Genomic DNA, 23,323 nt, shown 5'->3' with positions numbered 1-23,323 from the left:
TGCTCCAGCACACAGGGAGCATGCCAACACCGAGTGGAGCTGCAGCTCCTTCTGTTACTGTGGTAACGTCGGGATCGCCGAAAGCCCCACCACTTGTGGGTCACCTGATTAACAGCTCCCCTTAATGAAATGAGAAACACGTGATGGGAAAATAATCAAATCGAGGAGTGCCATCCAGGCTGGAGCAGAGATGAGCTGGTAGCATTGCTTGCGAAGCATCCCCACAGCCTTCTCTTGGCTTTGGCAAGGGTTTCTACACACCAGTGTGAGCTCCAGGGCCCTCTCTGCTCAGGGAACACTTTTGGCTGGAGAAAAGAGCAGCTCCTCTTATTGTGGAGGAAGATAGCTACTGTCAGGGAAGAGGGCAGGGTGAGCCTAGCAGGGAGGCAGCAGGGCATGGCCTTCTGCAGCAGCAGCCATCCCTGCCATGGTTCCCTCATCCAGATTTGAGAGGGCAGAGATGTGGGGAGCATGGTGCATCCCAACAGGCCCTAACCTTTGTTTGAGACCCGAGGGCATCATAGATAGAAAACCTAGAAAGCAGATTCCCTAAATTTCAAATTACAGCTTTTGTTTGTTTGTTTGTTTTCCCAAGTGTAGAAAATCAGTATTTCTTTGCCTTCAGTGTTGCTGGTCTATGGATGAGTGCATGTGCACCCATTACCACTTCTTTCCTGCCCCCTCCAGCAAATGTGCATCATAAATCAAAGCTTTGATAGTGGGTTAAGTTCACTTCTAACATACAAAAAAAATTCTGTCCATGATTTTGTTGTCCATTCAAGACGTACCTTTGTTTAGTATTATATCATTGCTAAAAGCCAAAGCTCAACTTACCTATGACATGAAGAAATTTTTTTTAAAAGTGGGGTTGTTGTTAGTAGTTTAGCAATGGCCAGGCTTTGAACAAAAGCTTTGTATGTTGCCTTCATCAGCAGTCTCCAGGCAAGCTCATGATTAAGGTTTACCAGTCTTAATAAAAGCACAGGGGGAGAGGATGTTGCTTCCCCAAATTCACTTGGAAAGCTGCGTCAAGACTTGACCTCCTGACTGCAGGCCCTGTGGCTTTGCCACGTAAATGTTCCTCCCTGCACTCCTCCTGCCCTGCAATACTGTGCCTGGAATCTGACCCCATGTTTCCCAGTGTCATACTGGCATCAGCTGGATCGAAATGAAGTCTTTTGTTAACTTGTTCATTGCTTTGCAAGCAGATTTCTCTTCTGGTTATTAGAAGGCAGCAGCGGTGATGGGCACTGAGCTCCTTCCCCAGTTACGTACACATGCTCAGCACAGTCTTTGTAATATCCTGGCCATCTCAATATCCATCTCTTGGAGCAGATATGAGACAAGGCTCCATTGTAAGGAATACAAAAGGGATTTTTCTATCAAGCCCTCTGGAAGCAGAGAGGAAGCTGCAGTCTTCCCTGGCTCTTCAGTTCCTGGCCTGTATAGTACTGAGTAGCAAAAGTGATGACGTGCATATGAGGCATGCAGAAAAAAAGTTTTCTTACATCCTGACCTAGATAAATAGGATTTGGAATGAATTTTCTGACTTTGTAGCACTGACACCTCAGATCTTCTGAGATTTAAAGATCTAATTTTTTTTTATTCCTTTTTATACTGTTTCAAATTGATGGCTGTGTTACAGAAAATACACATGCTTACATGTGTGCACACATGAAGAAAGACTGAAAGTACTAATGCTACTCTATTTTACTACATCATAATGTCAAAGGCACTGGAGGTGAATGTGTGAGGAAAGGCAGTGGATATGGACAAAAGTGGAAGGTGCTCTGGCTCTTCTGACTGCATTGCAAATGCCTTGGGAGATAAAGGAGGGAAAACTGTGAGGTTGCTTGAAGTTAGGCTGACAGGAGGCAGGTCCGAATATGTAAGAGGTGTAAGAGAACCACATCTACTTGCAGTTCTTCCCAGTGCTTTCTCTTACTGGAGGTATAGTTCAGGCGGGATATGATCCCAAGTAACCTGCTTTCCAGTGTCTTAGTGCACCATAGGTATTATACAGATGGAACTACCAGAATGTTATTTGAATAGAGGAGCCAAGTTTGGATAGCAGAGATGTGCCACTTGCTTTGTGATTATCTGCTTGTTCGCTAGGAGAATTGTAGCTTTCTTTACACACATGGAGCTGAAGAAATAATAAGCACCCTTCATCAGTCAGATACTTATACATCAGACTAGGTGTGGGAAGCATAAGGTCCTCTTTTTCTCTCTGTTTTCTTCTTGCTGATTTTCATTTTTTACTTTTTAATTAATTTTCTTCATTTGCAGTCACACAGCTGTCTGGGCTTCAGCCATAGATAAGTGGATCTGTGTGTGACAGCAGCAACCTGAATTTATCTGTCTTTCCCCCCCTCTCCTCCTCACTTCCTGCCTTCCCCACCCCCCGTCTCATACCCAGCAGAAACAAAATGCTATATATAGCCTCACTACAGTTCCCCCCCAATTACTTTATCTGCATATTTCAACCTTGCTCTGAGCCAGGCTTTGCCAAAGTGCCAATTTTGACATTTTCAGAGGAGATTGGGTGCTTAATTCACAAGGTCCCTCTCACAGTAATCCCCCCTGAAACACATACCATAAAAACTTGCTTGTTATAAGGGTCAGCGTACAGCAGGGATCAGCTTGTGCCTGTGTGATGCTTATTCACATGAAATTCCTGCTCTTGTAGACTCTTTTTTTTTTTTTTTTTTTTTTTGAAAGACTGTGTGACTTGAGCCGAGTGCTTGCAGAAGACAGCCAGGCAGGGTTGGCCCATGGAGCTCTGCAAATAGAGCATTATCAGCATCCTGCCATTGCATGGCAAGTCTCTGGGTATTTGTTTTGTATTCTCTTGAACCACTCACCACTGAAGTCAAATGTATAATTAGAATCTATCTTTTTTTATTGAAACAACAACAACAAAAACAAAAATGAACGGGGAAAAAGCCTACTTCTAACCATGATAGTTGAAAAGGTAAGACCAGAAATAAGAAACTCAGTTCAGAAGCCTGAAGGCAAGTGAATTTCAAAATTTTATTATTTGCCATAAATCTCATGTTTTCCAGCTAGTTTCCAAGCAGACTGAGACCTCGCTCATGTTTGAGCAGTCAGAGCTGATAGAGTACTGAGTGTGCCTAGCTGCTCTCACATGTGACCAGGCCTTTACAGGAAAAGCCTACAGCTGTGCTCCATCTTTGTACTCCTAGAAAATCCCTTTCTCCAAATTAGTCCATCTATAGGCACCCACAGATCTTTGTGCCACAAGTTGTGCTAAAAAAGGGCAAAGGATACAGTATTATATATGGGCAAAATTGCAAGTGAACCCCCTGCAGACTCTTACAGGCTTTTGGGCTTTTCTGGCTTAAAAGTGCTCTTTTGTACTGAATGATTCAGCAAACATCATTTTATGGAGGTCACCTTTGTGTCTCAGTAGCCTCTGGATTAAATGCCCTTCACTTTGGGGCTGGCTGACTTCCAGATGGATATCCCTGCATTGGCTGGGCTCTCCCAGATCTCTTTATTGCACCCCAGAGCTTTTGTGACGTCGTGCAAGGCAGAGCTTTGAAAAAGAGGAAGGTAAAACAAAGTAAGTCGCAAAGCAAATAAAGCAAGTCTCAAAGTAGAATGGCCATAAGTGAAATGACAGCACAGAGGTGAGGCGTGAAGTATTGCAAAAGTAAGAGACTCCTTGGAACTATGGAGAGGTAAATGAGTGAAATGGCCAGGGACTGACAGAGGAAAGATCAGGTTCAAGAAGCAAAAATATCCCTGAGAAGCCAGAGAGGAATAATAGCAATTGGTCTTCACACCAGGATCATTGTGAGACTGTGAGATAATAAATAAATAAAGGCCAAAGCAGCTTACTCATAAAGCAAAAGAAATCATGAGCAATACTTTCTCTTTGCCTTACCCATAAAGCCTTATATCATCCTAAAATGTGCTAGGAATGACCTTGTTTGGATTACAAATTGAATTCTGTATTTCCTCACTACTAACCCTATGATTTCATCCTCCTTTTTGAACTGTTTCTCTTTCCATTCACTGACATGTGCTAGGTGGTTACTCTGTACACTCAGAAGGCTCCCTGCCAGTAGTAGCATGGAGTGCCCCGTGACAAAGCTGCACTTTCTGGGCTCTGTTCTTTCTTGGTGCAGATTCCACTGACTGTGTGCTTTGGGACTGTGCTAAAAAAGCCCACTAGAGATGCGGCCTCCTGAACAGAATGCTGTTCTTTTATAGTCTTCTCCAGTGTTCATTTTAAATGTCAACAAGACCCAGATTTTGCTTTCTCTTTTTCTCTGCTTGCCTTCTATTTCATTTCTTATGGACCAGTTAGGTGCTGGAAATTACAGAATAATTCTGAATAAAAAAAACAGACATTTGTTTTTACTTGCTGAGATTAAGGACAGGGAAGATGTCCTGGGGGAGGCCTCAGTGGAATTTGTCACTGTCCTTTCTTTGATTGGAAACCTTCCCACGATCTGGGTACAGATTGAGTGTCATTACAGAGATCCAGTTGGCCCTCAGATAACCTACTGTGCTTATCAGTGTAATCAGGACCAAGTCATTGTGTAAAGTAAATCATAAACAGATGGACAGCCATGCCATGCTGCTCTACAAAGGGCAGAGGAAAGCAAAGACACAAACTGATGCCAGAACATGACACCATGATGGCTTTGCTAAATCTTAGCATGAACAGGCTTAGGGAAATTTCTGTGTTCCCAGATGGAGAATAGAAAGAGCAAAGGGAGAAGGAAGAGAAATCCTTGACTAGGTGTCAGCCAGGATTCATTGCAGACAGCTTTATCTGAATATCTAGAGGGGCTTACCATAGGATAGTGCCTTGGAAGCTGTGTGCCCGTGCTTGCAGCCAGCTTCCCACTGAGCTTGGGGTCATGAGTTTTGGACTGGCATCTTGTTTGTGGTTTTTTTTAAGATCTTCTTCGTGCACTGGAGAGAAAAGTCACAAAAGCTGTTTTAAGTGCTATATGTTTTTTTTTTTTTTTTTTTCCATACCAATTGTAAATTGCTTTGTTATACCCATAGCAGTCAGCATTTTCCAGAAGGTGCAGAAGAGGAAAAGGCATCAAATAGCATTGGTCAGAAAATAAGTTTTTACCCTTTCTCTCTCAATTTTTTCAGCTAAAATTTGAGAATTTTCAACAGGTGCAGAGTTTACCCTTGTGTTCTGTAGGAAGTATGTCCTCTAAAATTTGATGTTAGAGCTGGGCATGGCAGAAGTCACATTGTCAGTCAAGAAATGAAGCAGCAGGATGGAGTAACAGGGCACAGGTCCTACTTAGGAAAGAGGGTCAGTCTGTGCTAGCACTGCCTGGACAGAGAGAAAAGAGAACTGGAGGCAAAAAGTTGTCTTATGAACTGGGTGTAACTGTGCTCCTTGGCTCAAATGCCCCATGTGGAACATCAGCTTTAAACCACATATTAGAAAATATTTTCTCCCTTTGGCTCTGATGCTTCACTGTGCGGAGAAAAAGGCAAGAAGGGTTAAACTGTTACCCGAATTAAGTAGGAAGTGCAGTCTACAGTAAGGAATTGTATCTTTGACACCTGGAAAGCTTCTTTACTTTCTGCACTTTTAGTACCACCAGTTTCTTACAGACAAGCTGAGCCCTGAATTAAAATCTGGGTAGCTAAAAACAAACAAAGCTCCTTTTTGTTGAAGATGTATTTAAATGCTCTGCAAGGTTTTTTTTTTTTTTTCTTTTTTGGTCATTTTAAGCCTAGGCATTCAGAGCAGCATTTGCCTTCTTACTCACAGTAGTCACGTTGAGGTTGAAAAAAAAAATCAGGCTACTTATGCAGGCTGGCTGTGGTGGGTGCTCGATTCTAATAGTTGGGAATTGTTGGCTTCACTCTTCAGCACTTCTGCTGGCCCCTTGTGTGCATGAAGGGAGTATTTACCAGGAGCACCTCACACGTGCGTTTGGAAGATGACCAACTAATTAATGCTTGCTAAATGCTTCGCAAGCCACAAGGGAAAAGCAACTATGGAAAGGCAAAGTTTTATTATTGTTGTGCTGCACTTAATGTACATAAACTGTTTTCAAGGCATCAGGCACTACATAAATGTTGCATGGTATTAAAACTGACCTGCCCTTGTCAGAGCAAATAATAATTATGCTGAGTGATGGGAGAATCTTGCAGTTTCTTTGTTGTGAATGTTTGCCTGTTTTCTAATTCGGAGAAGGTCTCATCCAGCAGCCACTAAAGCCAATGACTTAAGCAACCACTGGCTCAAGCCCATATTTAAGTATCCACAGAAGGGTAAATTACTGGAGTCATTCATTTTGCGTAAAGCTCTGCTCTCCTTGTAGGTCAAGCTGTGCTCTCTAGGGCATCTTTCCCAAAACTACATACTCAGGCCTGAGTCATCTCTCAGTCCATAAGGCTGCCAAGCATACTAAGCTGTAGAGACGAATGACCAATGAGGACCTCACTACTTAGCTAATGTGGTAGTGTCTATTTGCAGCATAAAAATTCATGGTGATGTCTTTTAATATAAATATAACGTGCAGAAATGAATATTTGATTAAACTAAACACACGAGCCTTTTATATGCGAGGCCCTAATTTAAAGCGCTGTCACCCCCATATAGAAAATACCAGTTGGAGCAGGAATGATTAAATTAAATCATCTGACTCTTATGTAATACCATTAATGTCTGCTGAGAGGGAAAAAATTCCCTCCTCTTTATTCCTGTAGATCTGCAGCAACCACCAAGGGACACTTCTATAGCAGGCAGGATTAAGTCTTGCACGAACTTTTCAGTGCTTAATGTGCTTTGGACTGGTGACATGCCCTTCGGACAGACCTACCCCAGTTTTATAATTCTCTTTCTCAGCCTGTTGGGCCTCTGGCAGTCCTTTCTCCTGCTTAATTTCCTCCTTGCCTCCCTCCCACTGGGATACTTCACCATTCAGAATTTCTGCCACCCAAGTAGAAATTTTGATTGTGTCAGACAAGTGTTGAAAGAGTCTTTGGAGTCTCAGTGGGCTGAGGTGAGCAGAGAGAGAGAGAACCAGGGGGGCTTCTGGGGGCTGAGTGCTCTTTAAGGAGAAGGAGGCGAGAAATGGGCAATCTCTGCCTCTGATGAATTTAGCCCTCTCCAGTGAGCAGCCACGGATGTACCACAGCCACACATAGCTGGAGTTGGGTGCTCTCTGCATATAAGTAGGGAAGCACTCCTGGAGAGGAGTTTCTCTTCTCCACCAAACCTAATAAAATAAAATAAAATAAAATAAAATAAAATAAAACAAAATAAAACAAAATAAAACAAAATAGAAATAAATAGGTCTAGCAAGGGCATTTGCATATTTAACATATTAACATTTCCTGACTGAGCACTGTCAGCACACAGGGTCCTGCCCATTCCTTTGTGGCACTGCAGAGCCCCAGATGCCCATTCTCACTTCCCGGTATTTACTCTTTTTGTACTAAAGGACACTTCTCTTGGCACTGGAGTCTGGAACCAGGTGGGGCTGACAAATTCACAAAACCAACACTGATGTACATTTGTTTTCTCCTCTCTTTTATTTTGTACCTTGACTCACAAATGATTTTTCTAACAGTTTTCTTCTTTTGTTGCTTTTGTGTCAGATCCTCTACCTGATGGCACTCATTCTGTTCTTGCTGATCACCATGTGTCAGTAGTAATGTAGGAGGCAGGGAATTTCTGACTGTTTTGGTTACAGACTTGTGTTTATCTGTTTGGTTTTGGGGCACTGTTCAGTTTCAGGAAATATTTTTATCTCACAGAAGTTTCGTTGCAAACAGTGATGCTATGAAGGCCTTATTTTAGCACCAAAATAACTAGCCGAGGTAGCGCAGGTCTGCCTTCTGTCAAGTGCTCAAGCCTTTGATTTGAAAAGCAAAGTAGCATTAAAGGCAGTTGACATTGGTGTAACCTTATACTTTCTGGCTCTTTCCCCAGCACTATTGGGTGCATACTTAGAACCACATTTTCCTTTGCTTTACAGTGATACAACCCCAGGGAGATGTGTGGATTTGCACTAAAGTAATGGAGGGAATTTGGCTGGAAGGCCTGCGTGTAATGTGGTTACTGGTGTATAAGAACTATGCCAACCTTTCCCACCACCTCTGAACTTGGCCTGTGATTCAGCACCTGCCTTTCCCTGTGCTCCTGTGATCTGTATGGCAGTGGACCAGGCAAGAGGGAGCAGTGGAAGCCTCAACAGGGTAATGTGAAGGGTGGAGAAAAAGGAGGCGTGAGGCAGGTTCTTTGAACAAAAGGCTGTAACACTTTATTTGTTTGGCAGTCATGGTCTTTAAGAGGAGCTGGGAAACGTTGAAATGCCTGATGCACTGAGTGCTGAAGTTTGAGTGCTGGTGCAGTTTGTGAAGTGCTTTGATGAGCCAAGTAAAACTCCAGCCCCGATAAGCAGTCAGTGCCCCACGTTCAGCAAAGGTGGGGATGAGATCATGCTGCATTTCTACTGAACGATCAGCTGAGCAGATGAGAGGTGGTGGTGAACCCACGTAGCACAAAGAAGTACAGGGAAAACTTGAGAGTACATGATTTTGATGGCTTTTACTCATTTCATAGAATCTTAGAGTGGCTTATGTTGGAAAGGACCTCAAAGATCATCTAATTCCAACCCCTTTGCCATAGGAAGGGTTGCCAACTGCTAGATTAAGCAGTAGATCATGTCACTCAGGGCCTTGTCCAGCTTTGAACATCTCTAGGGCTTCCAGAAATGCAGGTATGAAGGCTGTGACTGAGGACGTACTTCAATGTTCATTTCAGAGAGAATGATGAGAAGGCATAATGCTGCTGGTGAGACTTTCGTGCTACCAAGATGTGCTGTAAAATTTGAGAGGAGAAGTGCTAGGCAGCTTAGGATGCCTCTTGTTACATCTCAATCTGGAAATGAGACTTGTCCTATTTTTCCTTCCTGCACCTTGTTCTCAGTCTGTAATGAAGAACTGAATATTTTGCCAGGAAAAAAAAAAAAAAAAAGCAGCCTTAATCTGTAGGCCTTTGGCATTGGCCAGTGGACACTTAGTAATTTTAGGTACACTATTCTATATCTTAAAGCAGTGCATCTTCAAGAAACAGATGCACTGCCTCTGTCCTGCCTGCCTTCTGGGGCTAAGAGGCTACAGGGTTGCAGGTCCCTTGACCCCAGCACCAAGGGCTAGTTCTGCTTGGTGCCATGCTTCAGGATGGCATCTCATTCAGCAGATAGCAGAGAGAGATTTTGCAATAGGTATCTTATGATGACTGCCTTAAGTGGTTGGTTGTTTTTTTTGTTGGTTTTTTTTTTTTAGTATTTGATCCAAGTTCTGAGGCTGAAGCCAAGAAATCTTACTCGGGCAAATTTGTCACAATTTCAGTGCCGTTGTAGGGAGGTTGTGAATGTGATACAACTTAGGCAAGCTTTCTTTAAGCAAGTTGCAGATAGGCATTTGTTGAACCACCCCGACCCTTTTTTCATTGATCTGTAACTTGGGTGCTGCCCTGTCTCTAACCTTTCCTGTCTTGATGCAGTTGCTAGAAAGGCTGTCACAGAGCAACTCTATCTTGACACAGCATTCTTGCGTTTCTCCCCCTCTCCCAGGCTAAGTGTGGCAAACAGGCTGTCACTCTCTTGGTGGATTAGCAGCTCCTTGCAGTGACCAAAGAAAGATCAAAACCCTCACAGGTTCTTTGATCTATCAGCTGCTTTAGATCCATTCGATCAAGAAACATCGTTGACCTGTTTGTAAATACTGATTGGCTATAGGCTCAACAGTTCTTTTGGAATTCAGGAGTGAGATTCACCAGGATTATGCTGGTTTGTTGTTGACTCACCTTCTCTCCTGTTGCTTTCTTAGGTCTATATTTGGGGGAGGGCTGATGTGGGCTGTGCAGCTCTATGTGCACAGATAACTCAAGGATCTGCAGCTGCACTTAAACAGATGTACGCATCATCCCTCTGACGTGGATGCTGTCACAGTCACACCTGTCCATGAGATGTTTGATTTGGATTGCAACTTCTCTGAAACCACAGCTGGTAAGGCCCCAGCTCGTGACTCAGCAGCATCAGTTGTGAAGAATGTGGTCTTCACAGCCTTTGCTGCTTCCAAATCCATTTCAAGTGCATGTCACACTCTGTCAGCTACATACAATTTTCTCTGATATTTTTTTCATTTCTGGCTGCTGAGTATCACCAGACCATGACCAATAGGGTAAGTGGAAATCTTGTATTCACTGATGAGTGCTTGGATTTCCATTCCCAAAACAGAGGTGATAGGGGGGATCTGTACCTTTCTTGACAGCTACTTTGGGAAAAATTTGATATCTTGTCTTAAAGTGTTGCTTAAGATAGGTTCATGCTGGACGTTGTATGGAAGCAGCCAAGGTGCAGGCATATGTTCCCTTCTGCTGGTTTGGCTGTGGTGCCTGTAGCCACAGCCAGCAAAGAGGAGCGAGCAACTGGGAACAGTAACATCTTAAACTGCAGCAGAAAGATTGGCCAGACCTCTCATGTCAGCACTTTGATTCCCTTGGTGCTTGTTGAAGAACTAAAAGTTAACTGAGGGTGGTGGCAGAAAATAGGTTTGCCTGCCTTGAAAATGCTAAAGCCAAAACTGAAAAGCAGAGGTGGATCTGAAGGCAGTTATCTCTCTTGGAACTTCTATGGGGATTAAAACGTGCATCATCCCTGTAGCACGTAGGGATTTTATAATCACGGCTGGTATTTTGCTGCAGGGTCCTCTGTGGGGTTAGGAATTAATTTCCCACCTTTTTCTAGAAGCCTGGGTTATGTTGCCAGACATAAAAGAGAATCTGTAGCCAAAGCAGACATTTGCTGGACCTCAGAAGTGAGTAAATTGCTGGGGTTGGGTGAAGGTGTCCACCTCCGCCCCTCCGGAAGTCAAAAAGGGGGGAACAGACACAGAGAGAAATGCCACAAGATTTACGTGGCTGTTCCACTTCCAAGTCAGCAGGGAGAGATACTACAGGGCTTTGCAAAGCATAAGACAAACTGCTGTGCAAAGCAGTGGCTGCAAAATTAAAATACAGAATATTTCATTACCTGCAGTGTGGTTCCTCCTATCTCCCCCCACATCTCTACTTGTTACAGAATGAAATTTCTTTGTTAATGAAAATATACCCCATTCTGAGTAAAAGCCAACATTGCAATATTTTTGGAAGGGGTTAAAGTGGCAACTTTGCACAGCAACCCTCTTTTTCCCCAGCAAATCTGCCAGCATTTTAAAGATATAAATAGGGACATTTGGGGAGAAAAGCAAATTTAAGTTCCTTTGAAATGTGCTTGGCTGAAGGAATAATTTGAAGAGAGGGAGTGGAAAAACAAATGGAAAATATTTTCTTTGACAGGAAGAAAAAAAGAAGTGGCAAAATGTTCTTCCCAAATAGGGATACTTGGCTGGTGTGTACTTTACTCAGCCCTGGGTCAGACCTTACAAACAACGACTAAATTAGGTTCAGTTACTTTGATGTTAAAAGCATGGAAGTGCCAATAATTAAGCTGCATCAGATGTAGGAAATGACTGATGTGTCTGCCATGCTGAGTTAGTCTGATAGCTGAGTTCACTGCACTGCCATTTGACTGACCCCTTTTTCTGCATGTAAGCAAAGGAAATTTTCTTCCAAGGAAAATCAGTTGGTTTTGCACCTTTGTTTTGTTCTCTAAACTGCTAATCCCCTGAAGGTATAGAACTATTTCAAAAAGCAAATCAAAGCTCACATAATTCAGTGTTACATTATTTGTTGATGTATGGTTTGATTTAGTGGCTACTTATTATATCAGGTTACCATATAATTATCTTAATTATTGACTCCAGAAGTAAGTAGAGGGATTATGAGAGAGGCAAGAAGGCCCAGTGGATAGCGCATGGCTCAGGGAATCAAACACATCGTGGTGTGGTCTTGGATTCACCGCTCACTCAGTCTACCTGGACTTATTTCTCAGCCATGAGATAGGCAGAGAGAGCAGGGATGGGGCTGAAATGGGGAATCAGGATTTGGAGAGATACAGGAGAGCAGAAAAAGCGGAGGGGAGAAGAGAATGAATACACACCTCAGCATGCTTTTGCATTAAAGCCCATGGTGTCTGTGATGCCATGGAGAACGACAGTGTGGCCATGAAGGCCTGAACACTGAGTCTGATTGTGCTTCATCTCCAGCCTCTGCTACTCATTTCCTGTGTGAGCATGGGCATTGCTGGCAGCCCCTGAACTTCATGTCCCCTTCTGCAAAACAAGAATGATAAAATCACCTTCCTGCCTTTGCTCTTACTGGAGTGCAGCTCCTAGCCCAGCCTGCAGCCATGGTTCTCATGACATGGCTGCTATTTGTGTGTTTGAGTCTCTTTGTGTGATAACCATTGACTTAAGTCGAAGGTTTGAGTTAATAGGCACTGCTGCAACGTGAAAAACAGCATTGAAAAACTGTCAGGGCAGTCTGTAGTTCCTGTATTGATAATATTTGGCATATACTGACGAAATACTTCAATGTATTGACAAGATGAGTGGCATCTTCTTTTCCCTGTGAGAAGAGCAGACACTCTGGTTCTGCTCAGCATGTGCAAATTTTTTTTCTCTGTTTTTGCTTTTGCTCTCCTGAGCCGAAAAAAATGGGGATAATAGATTGTATCTATTTCTTTCCTAGAAAAGATCAGTTAATGTGAAATGGTGCATGGTGGCTTAGTTCTGAATAAGAAGGATACCCTAATCCAGCAAGGTATCCTTGCTCTATTGTACGCCTTTTCTGCATACCATCTGGAGTTGCTCTCTGCTTAGTATTTGCAGTATGTACCATATGTTTTTGCATGAAAATTCAATAAAATATGCATTATACATGAAAAGTGCTGTAGTAAATAAAGGAAGGATGGAATCCAGTCCCCTTTGTGAACGACAGGGGCCCCAAATCTTCATAAAAGGTTTAGTCTAGTCTGATGTCTGTGCTTTTCTCCAATTTACTCCGTGTCAGTCTTTAGGAGATGCTCTAATTTAAAACAAAACTCTGCTCTCCTGATGAGGTTATTAGATGTACTTTGGCTGCCCTCTGCTGAGAACACTGAATAATGACGGGGAAAACATCCTTTTTTTTCTGAGGTAGGTAACAGGGAGAAATTATCTATGCGTCTGTGTGCTGGGTTGTGTCTCTGCAACTGGTGATCATCCTGTTTGCTGTCTCTTGCTGCCTGTCAAAGGGTAAAGCCTTCAGCACTACAGTGTAGTTTAGGTCTCAGTGCTGACTGTGTTTTCATGGGTTGGGAAGTTCTGTTGGCCAATGAAAATGTGGGCTCTGGCATTTCCCACCACGCAAAATTTAGCAGTGTTACACAAGGCACGAGCATGAAAAGGAACAGATTTCACACCTGCTCTGTGTCCACTGGCACTTTGGGAAAGGGCAAAGGATTGGCTCCAATATCAACAAGAAAAAACTGATGTGTTGTTTCTTAGGAAGAAAGTGCTTTGCCATACTCCTGGTCTTGGAAGGGAATGAATGTCTAGTGCAGATCTCAGTGCATGAATAAAACAATATGACTGCTGGAGCTATTATTGCTTTCTGCAGTACCCTATTTTAAATACTTTCTAGCAAGTTGATTTATTATTATATCTTCAGCTGGGCTGCACACCAAAGTGTTTTAATGATGAAAGAAATGTTATACACACATTTAATTACTGCCCACATTTTTGTATAATTTTATCGTTTACTCTTTTAGATGAGACTTCGAGTTCTTCTACAGGAAAAATGCCCAATGAAAAATAGATGATTTAAAAGCTAATCTGGGACGAGTTTGGCATGCCACAGTGAGAAAATGTGGTTGTTCATTTCTTCCTGCTTTTTCAGATGGTCACCGATTATCAAAATGTACAGGAGCTGCCCTATCTGGACATGGTGATTGCCGAGACATTGCGCATGTTTCCACCTGCATTCAGGTACCTTTCTTTTTTCCCCACTTCTGATTCTGCAGGGTAGATTCCCAGCTATATAAAATGGAAATCTACTCTTGGAAGACCGATGTGCTCTTGGTCTCTGTGCCAACATCAATACTGCTTGTGCATTTGGAAGATATAATGTGGCCTATTGAAGGAAAACTGGCTCATTCTCGTATTTCTAAAGCAGCTTTTTTTTTTTTTTTTTTTTTTTTTCGAAGAATTGGCCAAGACTGCTCTCTTGCCATTCTTCACATCCCATAAGATTAGAGGATGGAGCTGTTCTGCAGCAGAACTGGCCTGAGAAAGCCAGATGGTGCTGCTTTGGTACGCTTCATGGGCAGGGAGCAAAGAATGACCCTGGATGAGTGACCTTCTAGTCACTAAGTTTTTGGAAGGTTTGCACGTTCAGAAAACTCTGTTTTACATGTGTTTAACTTGTACCCTCCTGTTTTACACAAGCATTGTGCTATAATAACATCACTAAGCAAATGGCTACATCCATTAAATTTTTGAAGTTTCTTCCCAATCTACCCGCAAATAATTTTACTCAGTGAACTGAAAATGAAGGGGGAAATAAATCACAAAATAAATTACAAAACCATTTGATTGTTGAATTTCCAAGTTATCGCAGGCATAAATGTTAAGAGTGGAACATTTCAAAGCAGCCAGCCCGTTGTGCTGCTTATTGTTAAGCTGGGAAGAAATTTCAGATGACTGGAAAAGAGCCAAAGCTGAGCTTACTGTGACAGCCTTTGGAAAACTTGCCCCACAGTTGCAATCACCTTAAAATTAAATAAGCTTAGAATCACATTTCTTTTATACATTCCCAAAGATTACAGTGCAAGGTTTTTCCATGGGCATCTGCAGGATTGCTCAGAGAGTAAATGTCAAGGATACTTGCTCATGGATGAGATAACTGAGCTTTACTGTGTTATACATGGTATACAAGTGGAAACTGTTTCAACAGTTAAAGCATCAGGGATCTTTGAGTTTCAGCTGAACCACAGGGAAACAATCAGTGTTTGTCCAATAGGAAACAAAATGAGAATGGAGCAGAGTTGTTCTGAAGTTTCCGCTGGTGTTGTCACTGGTGTTTATTGATCTGGCTTTTACTCTGATGGATGAGCAGTGGATAGGACAGCCCTGTGCCTTGGAAAGATGTTAGTTGCCTATGACAAGAATAATACAGTATTCAGGAGAATATCGAGTAGCAGCCAAGTATTCTGTAAGATGAGGTCCTTTTAAAAAAAAATCATTTACTAGCTGGAGAACTTTCTTCCACAAAACTCACTTTTCCACTGTCACCAAATTCTTGTGAGGATGAGAGGGATGGCTTGTCAGTGTGTTTCTTAATGTGTCAGTGTTTTGTTCCAGGTTTGGAATCTCTGCTATTTATTTGTCTATGAGGAGAGAAACTGAGTGACAGTGAGGAAAGAATGTGTCTCTGTAATAGCACTTGACTGACAGCTCTGAAACTGAAATCTTCATTCAACTGCTTTGGCTCAGTGTGGGGAGCAGCAGTGGGAGCCCCGGTGCTCCCAACTGGTGTTGGGCTGGAATCTGCAGCGACCCTCCAAGCTCCAAAAGATGCAGATTGGGATCTGCCCTTGCACACTTGCACACCCACCCAGCATTCCTGCAAGGTTTGCAGACCCAAACTCAATGTGGACAGGCTGCTTGTTTCAGCCACGTTGTCACAGTGAGGTTCCTCAGGACAGTTCCACTCCTTGCAGACCACTATGGCTTGGGAGGAAGCTGGAGAGCTGTGCTGCCAGCGTCTGGCCTGTCCTTGATGAGTGCCTGCGAGCTGCAGTTTCTCAAAGGCTTGTGAATTGATTGCATTTCTGTAACAGCAGTAGACCACTTAGTTCTACCATTAAAACCAACTCTTGCTAGTATTCACATGTTGCCCTAAAGTGGGGGCAACTGAATAAATTTAAAAAACCCTCTTTTGATATAACTTTTCCTGAAGGCAGATACTCTTTCTACCTGTTATTAGAAAAGACTGACACACTCCATCTGTAGTTTTCATGAAAAATGAGTCTGAAGCTGACTTTAGCAACACCTTTGCAGTTCAACACCTAAGCACTTCTAAAGATCATAAGCAACCAGAACTGTGAAAAGGGCAAAAGTTAGCCAGCTGGGCTGGGGCTGTGTACTTCTAGGTAGGTGGAGACGATTGTAACATGAGAAGAAACTAGCATCAGCAAAGACTGCTTTATTTATATACTGGGAAAGGGTTGCCTGCTAAATTGCAGGGTCAATAAATGGCTTTTATGGCTCCCTCCTGCTGTGTTTTTGCCTGTATTAATCATCTGGGATACATGACATTGCTGTTGCAGGTTTACTCGGGAAGCAGCTAAGGACTGTGTGGTGCTGGGACAGCGTATTCCTGCTGGTGCTGTTATTGAAACTGCAGTTGGACATCTCCACCACAACCCAGAATTCTGGCCAGAGCCAGAGAAATTCATTCCTGAAAGGTATGTAAGTGTATGCTTAACATTCTTAGGCTGGAGTCCTTATTAGGACAAGTTTAGACCTAAGACCTGCTTTTAATGATGTTAAAATGCATTTAGAGTGGGCACAGGGCTTCAGCCTGTCCAGTGGGACACCAGGTACTGCTTCTTCACAGCTACAGCCCACAATTCACCTGAAACGGTATTTTGTTAAGCATATCACAGTTTAATTTAGATCCTAAAATATATGATTTCTACCAAATTAGACAACTGGTGATAGTGGTGCTTCCTGGAGATGATGCAAAGTCTGGTCAACAGCTGAAACAGGCTTCAGGTTTTCAGGTGTTTCCAAATCAGTTGCTTCAGATACTATCACTTCTGGGCATGGAAATTCTGCAGTAAGGCAGAATTCTGCACTGGCACGGAGCTGCACAGGAGTCTTATGCAGCTCCTGGCTAATTTGGAGCAGTCTTTCCACTGGAGATATTGTAACAGTTTGGGAATGCTGTGAGGGGGAACCTATCCCATCTCCCACTGGGAATTTTCTCTCTGTCCATAAGCTGGGATTCTGGCTTCTCAGCTCTGCTTAGCAAGACGTATTTTCACATGGAACGTTCATTATGTTCAACTACAAGGACTACTGACAAGTTGTCTTCTTGTACCCTGCAGCTGCTGTGCTGAGCTTACAGGGCCCACAGAGCTTTAGCTTTGTGGTGCTGTGCGGAAGCACGGTTTTGTTTTGTGTGCAGCTTTATTTTAAGCTGTTTTGTGGGCAGCTATATTTTAAGCTACTGCGTGTTGAAAAGTCAACTAAGAAAGGAAGTGTATGCTCTGCAAATAATGGTGTGATGAAGGCAGCCCAGAGGCACCTTTACAAGCCAGTCAACACGTGTATTGTAGGTAGGTTTGCCCAATGGATTTCTTTTGGAGCAAATTTTGACATACACTGCACCAAGCACTTGGGGTCATGAAGAAGAGCAAAGTGTGTATTATAGCTCAGAGCTCTTCTTAGGCAGGAATCTTAGCAATAACTGGAAGTCTGGAGTGGGTTTTCTGTTGGTTTATTTTTTTAATGTTTATGTAGAAATGTTGTCACTGTTCATCAACTTAACAGTGATATGAAAGTGCATAATGAGGTAAAATGGTTAGCAAGGACTGAAGACTCCTTGACTCAGTATGCAACAGTCAGCAGTGCTCAATACGTGAGGTATGGTCCTTCCATATCAAATTTGGGGATCTATGTATTTTCTAAGAGAGTATCTCAATCTTATTTAGCGTATCTAAATATGGGGATGGAGTTAGCAGAAATATGCAGTGTTATTTTTTTCCAAACCTCATAATAGCATGTATTATTTTTCATCCCTAAATCCTGCAAGAGTTTGTTGGACCTTAATAGTCTGAAGTTCTTGCAAACTGTATGTAAGTGAGCAAGAGATTCTCAAGGATTCCCCTGTAGATGAAAACCAGAATTTTTATTGTCATACTGTAGTGCAAATGCAGTCAGGGCTTGAAGCAGTGATCAAGCACGTGGTGGGAAGGCAAGGCCAACCCAGGGGAGTTCAGGTGCATCCACCCCTTTCCAGACCTCATTTAAGGACTGGTAGTGGAGGTGAGGGTATCTTGCTGGAGATCCTTGCTTACCTGAGGCCTTCTAAAGGTAAGCACATTCTTTCCTTTATTTCTGTGCCCCTGCTTTTGAGCAAATTTGTGCATTTGAGCAAATTCTCACTTGCTGCAGCCTAGGACTGTGCCACTCTGTTATTGCTGCGCTTTCTATTGTGTTACTGCATGCAGAACTGGAAAAGTAGTTCTGTACTGCCAGGACAGTTCTGAACACTCTGTGACCTGAGGGAACTACATAGATTTCTGAGATAATTCCTCCTCTGTGTCTAATATACAGCCAACTTTGTAGACAAAGTGTTTAGCTTTTGGTTTGTACCACTGTTCATATAGGTGTTTTGTTTCCTTCCGAGGAAAAAAAAGTCTTATTTGTAATGAACTGATTGAGTATTTTTAAGCTAGGTAGTTGATGCATACCTGTGCACAGACTGCCACATTAACATTTACTCTGATAAATAAATTGAAATACTTCCACTCTGAAAACAGAAGGGCCTGAAATGTGAATGTTTCCTAGCTGGGAGACTGCTCTCTTTGGGCTAAGAGCAGAAAGAAGGGCTGCTCTGAGTTACAGCAACCATTTTCCATTGCCTGCCCAGTCCCACTAGATGATTTCATTGTACCTTGCAAGAGAAATTAGGAAGGTTAAAACCAATTCCCGTTGACTTGCTTCTGCAGTGCACAAGGAAGCACTGTTGCTAATTCTAGTTAGTTTATTTTCTGGGCTGTTTCCTCTAAGCTGTAATCTCTCCCTCATGCACATACAAGTCTACATGAGTAGCATGTCATTCTTTTGAACATGGTCACTGACTAAAGCAATTCATTAAAAACAGATTGCAAATCATACATCTGTCTGTCTGCTTCTGTCACTAGCTGGCAAAGGCTGATGTCTGCAAGTCTGCTAACAGTTGACTTACAGGCATAATCTGACAACAGTCCCTTTCATCTGTCCATTAGGTGGAATAGAAATAAAAACTTTTGAAATGCAAATAAAATAATACGAAACTAGGAACAAAAAGCATTTATTGAACTGGTTGCCATCTCTTCACCTTCTAGGTTTACAGAGGAGGCCAAGAAGGAGCGTCATCCCTTTGCATATCTACCCTTTGGAGCAGGGCCCCGTGGCTGTGTTGGTAGGAAGATGGGTTTGCTGGAAACCAAAATGACTCTGCTGAGGATTTTGCAGATGTTTCGATTTAAGACCTGCCCAGAAACTGAGGTTTGTACATGCAGAAGCTTAAAGGCCAGACTTGTCAACCTCAGTGAGTTGACAGTTTTTCCTAGACAGGATGACTTACTTGCCTTTGTGATTTTCTCTTCATTACAGAAAACTGATAGAACCACCTCCATATTAAGTAGAAACAAAAAAAAACCCTGACTGCGTGTTTTAATCAAAATGTGATTTAACCTTTACAATTTTTATAATAAAAGTTACACACCCTTGCCTTGATGGAGAGCAGTGTATCACCACTGCAGTCAAAAAACATTGATTTATATGGAGAGAATGGGTGTATCTCTTTCTTCTTAGGATCTCAGCTCTTTAGTGTATGCCTGTTGCAGTATATATTGCACCTGTCACTTACTCAGCAGCTCTAGAGTTTACAGAGTTAATTTCTTTCTGTTCAGATCTACAATATACCTGGGCAATGACTGCCTCAGCCTCTGGCTATAAATTCTATTTAATATACTACCACAGCTGACTGTAAAATAAGCACTTTACTGCTTCTACTGTAATCCTGGTATGAATTGATTCCTGAGCAAAAATGTCTGTTGGTATGTGGGACGGTTATGTATACATAAACGAGCACATGCAGTCATTCTTAAGTTGTTCTTCTGTCTTTCAGATTCCTTTGCAGCTGAAATCAAAAGCCACACTTGGACCGAAAAATGGAGTCTACATTATCCTAGAATCTCGCTAAAACAGAATGTACATCCTGTAACCTGCTAGAATGGGACCTCTTGTTTAATGACTCACTGATTATTATTGTTTTTCAAATATCCAAAGACAGGTAGGAACCTGAGTCCCACTAAAGGTCAGCAGATGCTGCCTAACTGCCCCCCGGTGGGAGAGTTTCAAGTCACTTTTTAAAATGAGATGTGGGCTTCACAGTCACTTGATGATTTTGAAATTGCTGTGAATAATATCTGAAAAGCATGTGACTTTCACTGGCTTTTCTACATTACATTTCCTTTTACTCATCTATAAGAAGGCTTCCTCCACGCTCTAGTTCAATGGAAGGAGCAGGTGTTAAGTGTACACTAGATTTACGATAGGTTTTAATTACCATTCATTAGCTAATACATTCTGCTGATGCACTTATAAAGCCCTGCTTTAGAAAAGCCCAAGAGACTCCACAGTTATAGCAGAAGAGTTGGAATCCCATGCATTGGATTTTATTCTGAACTCTACTAAAAATCAAAGCTGAGTCTCCTGCACACTACTTAACCTCTCCTTGTTCCTGTAAAGTAGAAAGGCAGCATCTTCATGCTTTTGAAGTGTTTTGAAATACACTTAAATTAACAGTTTGCACTTGGCTCATTGCATCAACATGCCTGAAGAGGAATGAAGAGTTCCCCCAGTTGCCTGTTAGATTCCAGTAACTAAGACCAAAGAAGTGGGGTGATAACTATTTTGTTAGTTAAGAACTGCTCTTGGAAAGGTTGACAAAAATAAGACATAAATTTAAAGGAAGCAAGAGGATTGGAGAAGCTTTCAGGATAATCAGAAGACGTTGGCATAATATCTGCTTCACTGTTCTGAGGCCTATACTTCCCAAGCATTGCAGTTAACATCTTTATCTCATTGGGTTCTGCATGCACGAAAGCCAATGGCCAGGGAGTGGGATCCAGGATCATCAGTCCCAGGAGTCCCAGGAGTTCTTTTGGCTCCTTATGTGACCCTGCAAAAAGTTACGTTCCAAGTGCCCTGTGATGTTCTGTGCTAGAGGTTTCCTTAAGTACAGCATTTCGCTTGGTGGGATGCACAGAGAAGTGTCGTGGCAGCAGTGGGAAGAGACTGACTGCTCAGCTTCCCTGCAGGGATTGCTGGAAGGAGCCATCTGTTCACTGATCCTTAGCTGCAGTTTCTCTCCAGCAAGCACCTTTTGCTGCCTTCTTCCCACATGCTTCACTTCACACTGATCAAATTGCTCTGTCTCATTCCTGAAAGATTTTGTCTGTTTTTTTTTTTTTTGTTTTTTTGTTTTTTTGTTTTTTTAAATGGGATTTCTTTTTTTAATCAGATCTGTACAGGTAACATTGAAGTATTGTCCTGGCAATCATGGAATTGTTCCTATTTATGTGGAGCATCTCTGGCAGGCTAACCAGAAATGTCCTATTACAGATATTGAATTACTGATGGAGTGACTATTATTTGAAAAGCAACAGAGTGTATATGCCTTAATTTCCACAAGTTATCCATCACCTTTTCCTCTTGAAAGCAGTGTATTGACAGCTGATTTACTGTGCAGCTTACAGGTACAAATGGCAAAAAAGTTGGACAGTCCTTGCCTAAAAACTTCCCACCTACCCCAAATGAGCAGAAGGCTCATTTCACAGTCTGAAGAAGTCGGCCATGAAGGACTTGTTTGGCTCCTCAATATTTTTTTTTTAATTCTATTTCTTCCTTATGTAAATCAGCAGGTCTTTGTGTGCTTTGTTTTTGAATACTTACTCCAGTGTAAATGAAAACTGTGTCTCGCTTCAGCGTGCTTTTGTATGACCTGTTGTGATCTGAACACTGCTTATCTAACCTGCTTATCGGAATCCTGTTTGTATCCTTGGTATTTATCTGAGAGCTCTACTCACGTGTAAGGCAGCTGAGCAGCTCACATTGCTGTAGCTAAACAGGACATTGTCATTGTGAAGGCCATGTTAACTCTGCTGGGAGAAAAACAGTACTGCAGTGGATGCAACTGTGCATCACATTTTACAGGCTTGGAAATTGCACTGAGAGTCTTTCCCTGCTGCTTCTAAATTTAACAGACAGTACACAAGCAACTAAACTCAGCTGAGCTGATACAGCCACCAGACACTGTACAGCCTTCCTCTGTACCAGGATGCTTAATGATGCTGTTCCTGTCCCGGGCTCAGCAACGTGCTGCCAGAAGAGCAGTGCTGCTCTGGAGTACTGGCAAAAAATGAGACATGATACTGCCAGCAGCTCCCAGAAAGAGAAACAGGTAACAGCACAGTAACTGCAGGAATAAGGAAGCTGATGTAAGATAACTTTCTCTCCTCAGTACCTGTTAGTCTGTTGTCTTGTACTGCTGAGCTGTGGGTATGTTTATGTTTAAGGCCTGCTTCACAAGAAGCTCTTTGTCACTCTTAGAGAGGTGATATGAAGGAAAGGCTGCTTAGTGAAGGGAAGCATCTATTAAAAACATCTTCTGAGACTTTGCAACGATTGCTGCAATTAGTCAGTATAAAATAGTATTTATAATGACTGCTGCAATGATAGAAAACCTTCAGTTTGTACTTTTGTTAGATTTTATACTTCAGTATACTTGGAGTCAGGCATTAGAAATGATTATGCTGGGCCAATTGCAAATGTGAACGCTTTACTTTATTTGGCATTAAACAACAGAATTTTCTCCATATGGGATACTTTCTTAAATGATCGACTGCTCATTTCCCTTTGTTAAATGATAATTCCATCTTGGATGCTACTTCACTTTCTCCTGTGCATTTACAATATGCTGAAAGCATCCACAGTTGACTCTGGAGCTGTTGATTTCGCTGCTCTGTTCCCACTGGCTGTGCGCTCCAGACAGTGATCGGATGCTAAGATATTTGCTCCTTGAACTCCTGGGTGCAAGGCAGGATGCAGGATTCCCTCCACTGCTAGGATTTTGGGAGCAGTGACTCACAGACTAGATGAGAAATGCAAGGGTGCTAGTCAGGAGCCAGCTGGATGTGGCCTGCAAAGCCTACACTTGACTCCAGGTGAGCTCTGTAAGTGATGAGATGGGTTGGCCCTGGGAGGCTCCAGACCTCTGTCCTGCCTGGGGCAGAGGCACAGCCCAAACTCTGTGTACTTTCTGCTGACTTGCCCTCTGTCTTGATGGAACGGACATGCTACCAGGATAAGGAAACAATCTTCACAGCTTGTCCTTCTCCTCATGCGGTATGGGAGTGAGCAAGAGGTGGAGAAAGTGAAAGATGATGGCATTTTTCATCTTCAGTTTCTTTTGTCTTAAGTAGTAAAGAGAGATCCTTATCATTCATTCAGAAAAGAGGGTCAATATCAATCTTTATATAAAGTTTGGATTTAGGGCAAATGACTCTGTTTCTAAATGCAATCCTAAAAGCTGTAA

The 23,323-nt window shown here is 42.4% G+C and overlaps 1 protein-coding gene across 3 annotated transcripts in view; it reads left to right on the top strand.

The window, feature by feature from the left end:
- Window positions 1–22,608, top strand: part of TBXAS1 (thromboxane A synthase 1) — a 235,238-nt gene extending 212,630 nt beyond the window's left edge. For all 3 annotated transcript variants that reach the window (XM_042889527.1, XM_042889526.1, XM_042889528.1), the window contains 4 exons: window positions 13,847–13,935; window positions 16,278–16,415; window positions 19,065–19,227; window positions 19,853–22,608. In XM_042889527.1, coding sequence (XP_042745461.1) covers window positions 13,847–13,935; window positions 16,278–16,415; window positions 19,065–19,227; window positions 19,853–19,927 — 465 coding nt within the window. In that variant the 3' untranslated portion in view covers window positions 19,928–22,608. The remainder of the gene's footprint in view (window positions 1–13,846; window positions 13,936–16,277; window positions 16,416–19,064; window positions 19,228–19,852) is intronic.
- Window positions 22,609–23,323: the final 715 nt, after the last annotated feature.

This window comes from Lagopus leucura, unplaced genomic scaffold (genome assembly GCF_019238085.1).
Source record: "Lagopus leucura isolate 7727_CA_CO unplaced genomic scaffold, USGS_WTPT01 Super-Scaffold_100159, whole genome shotgun sequence".
Taxonomy (NCBI): domain Eukaryota; kingdom Metazoa; phylum Chordata; class Aves; order Galliformes; family Phasianidae; genus Lagopus; species Lagopus leucura.
Note: the sequence above shows the minus strand (reverse complement) of the source record. Positions and strands in the feature narration are given on the sequence as shown.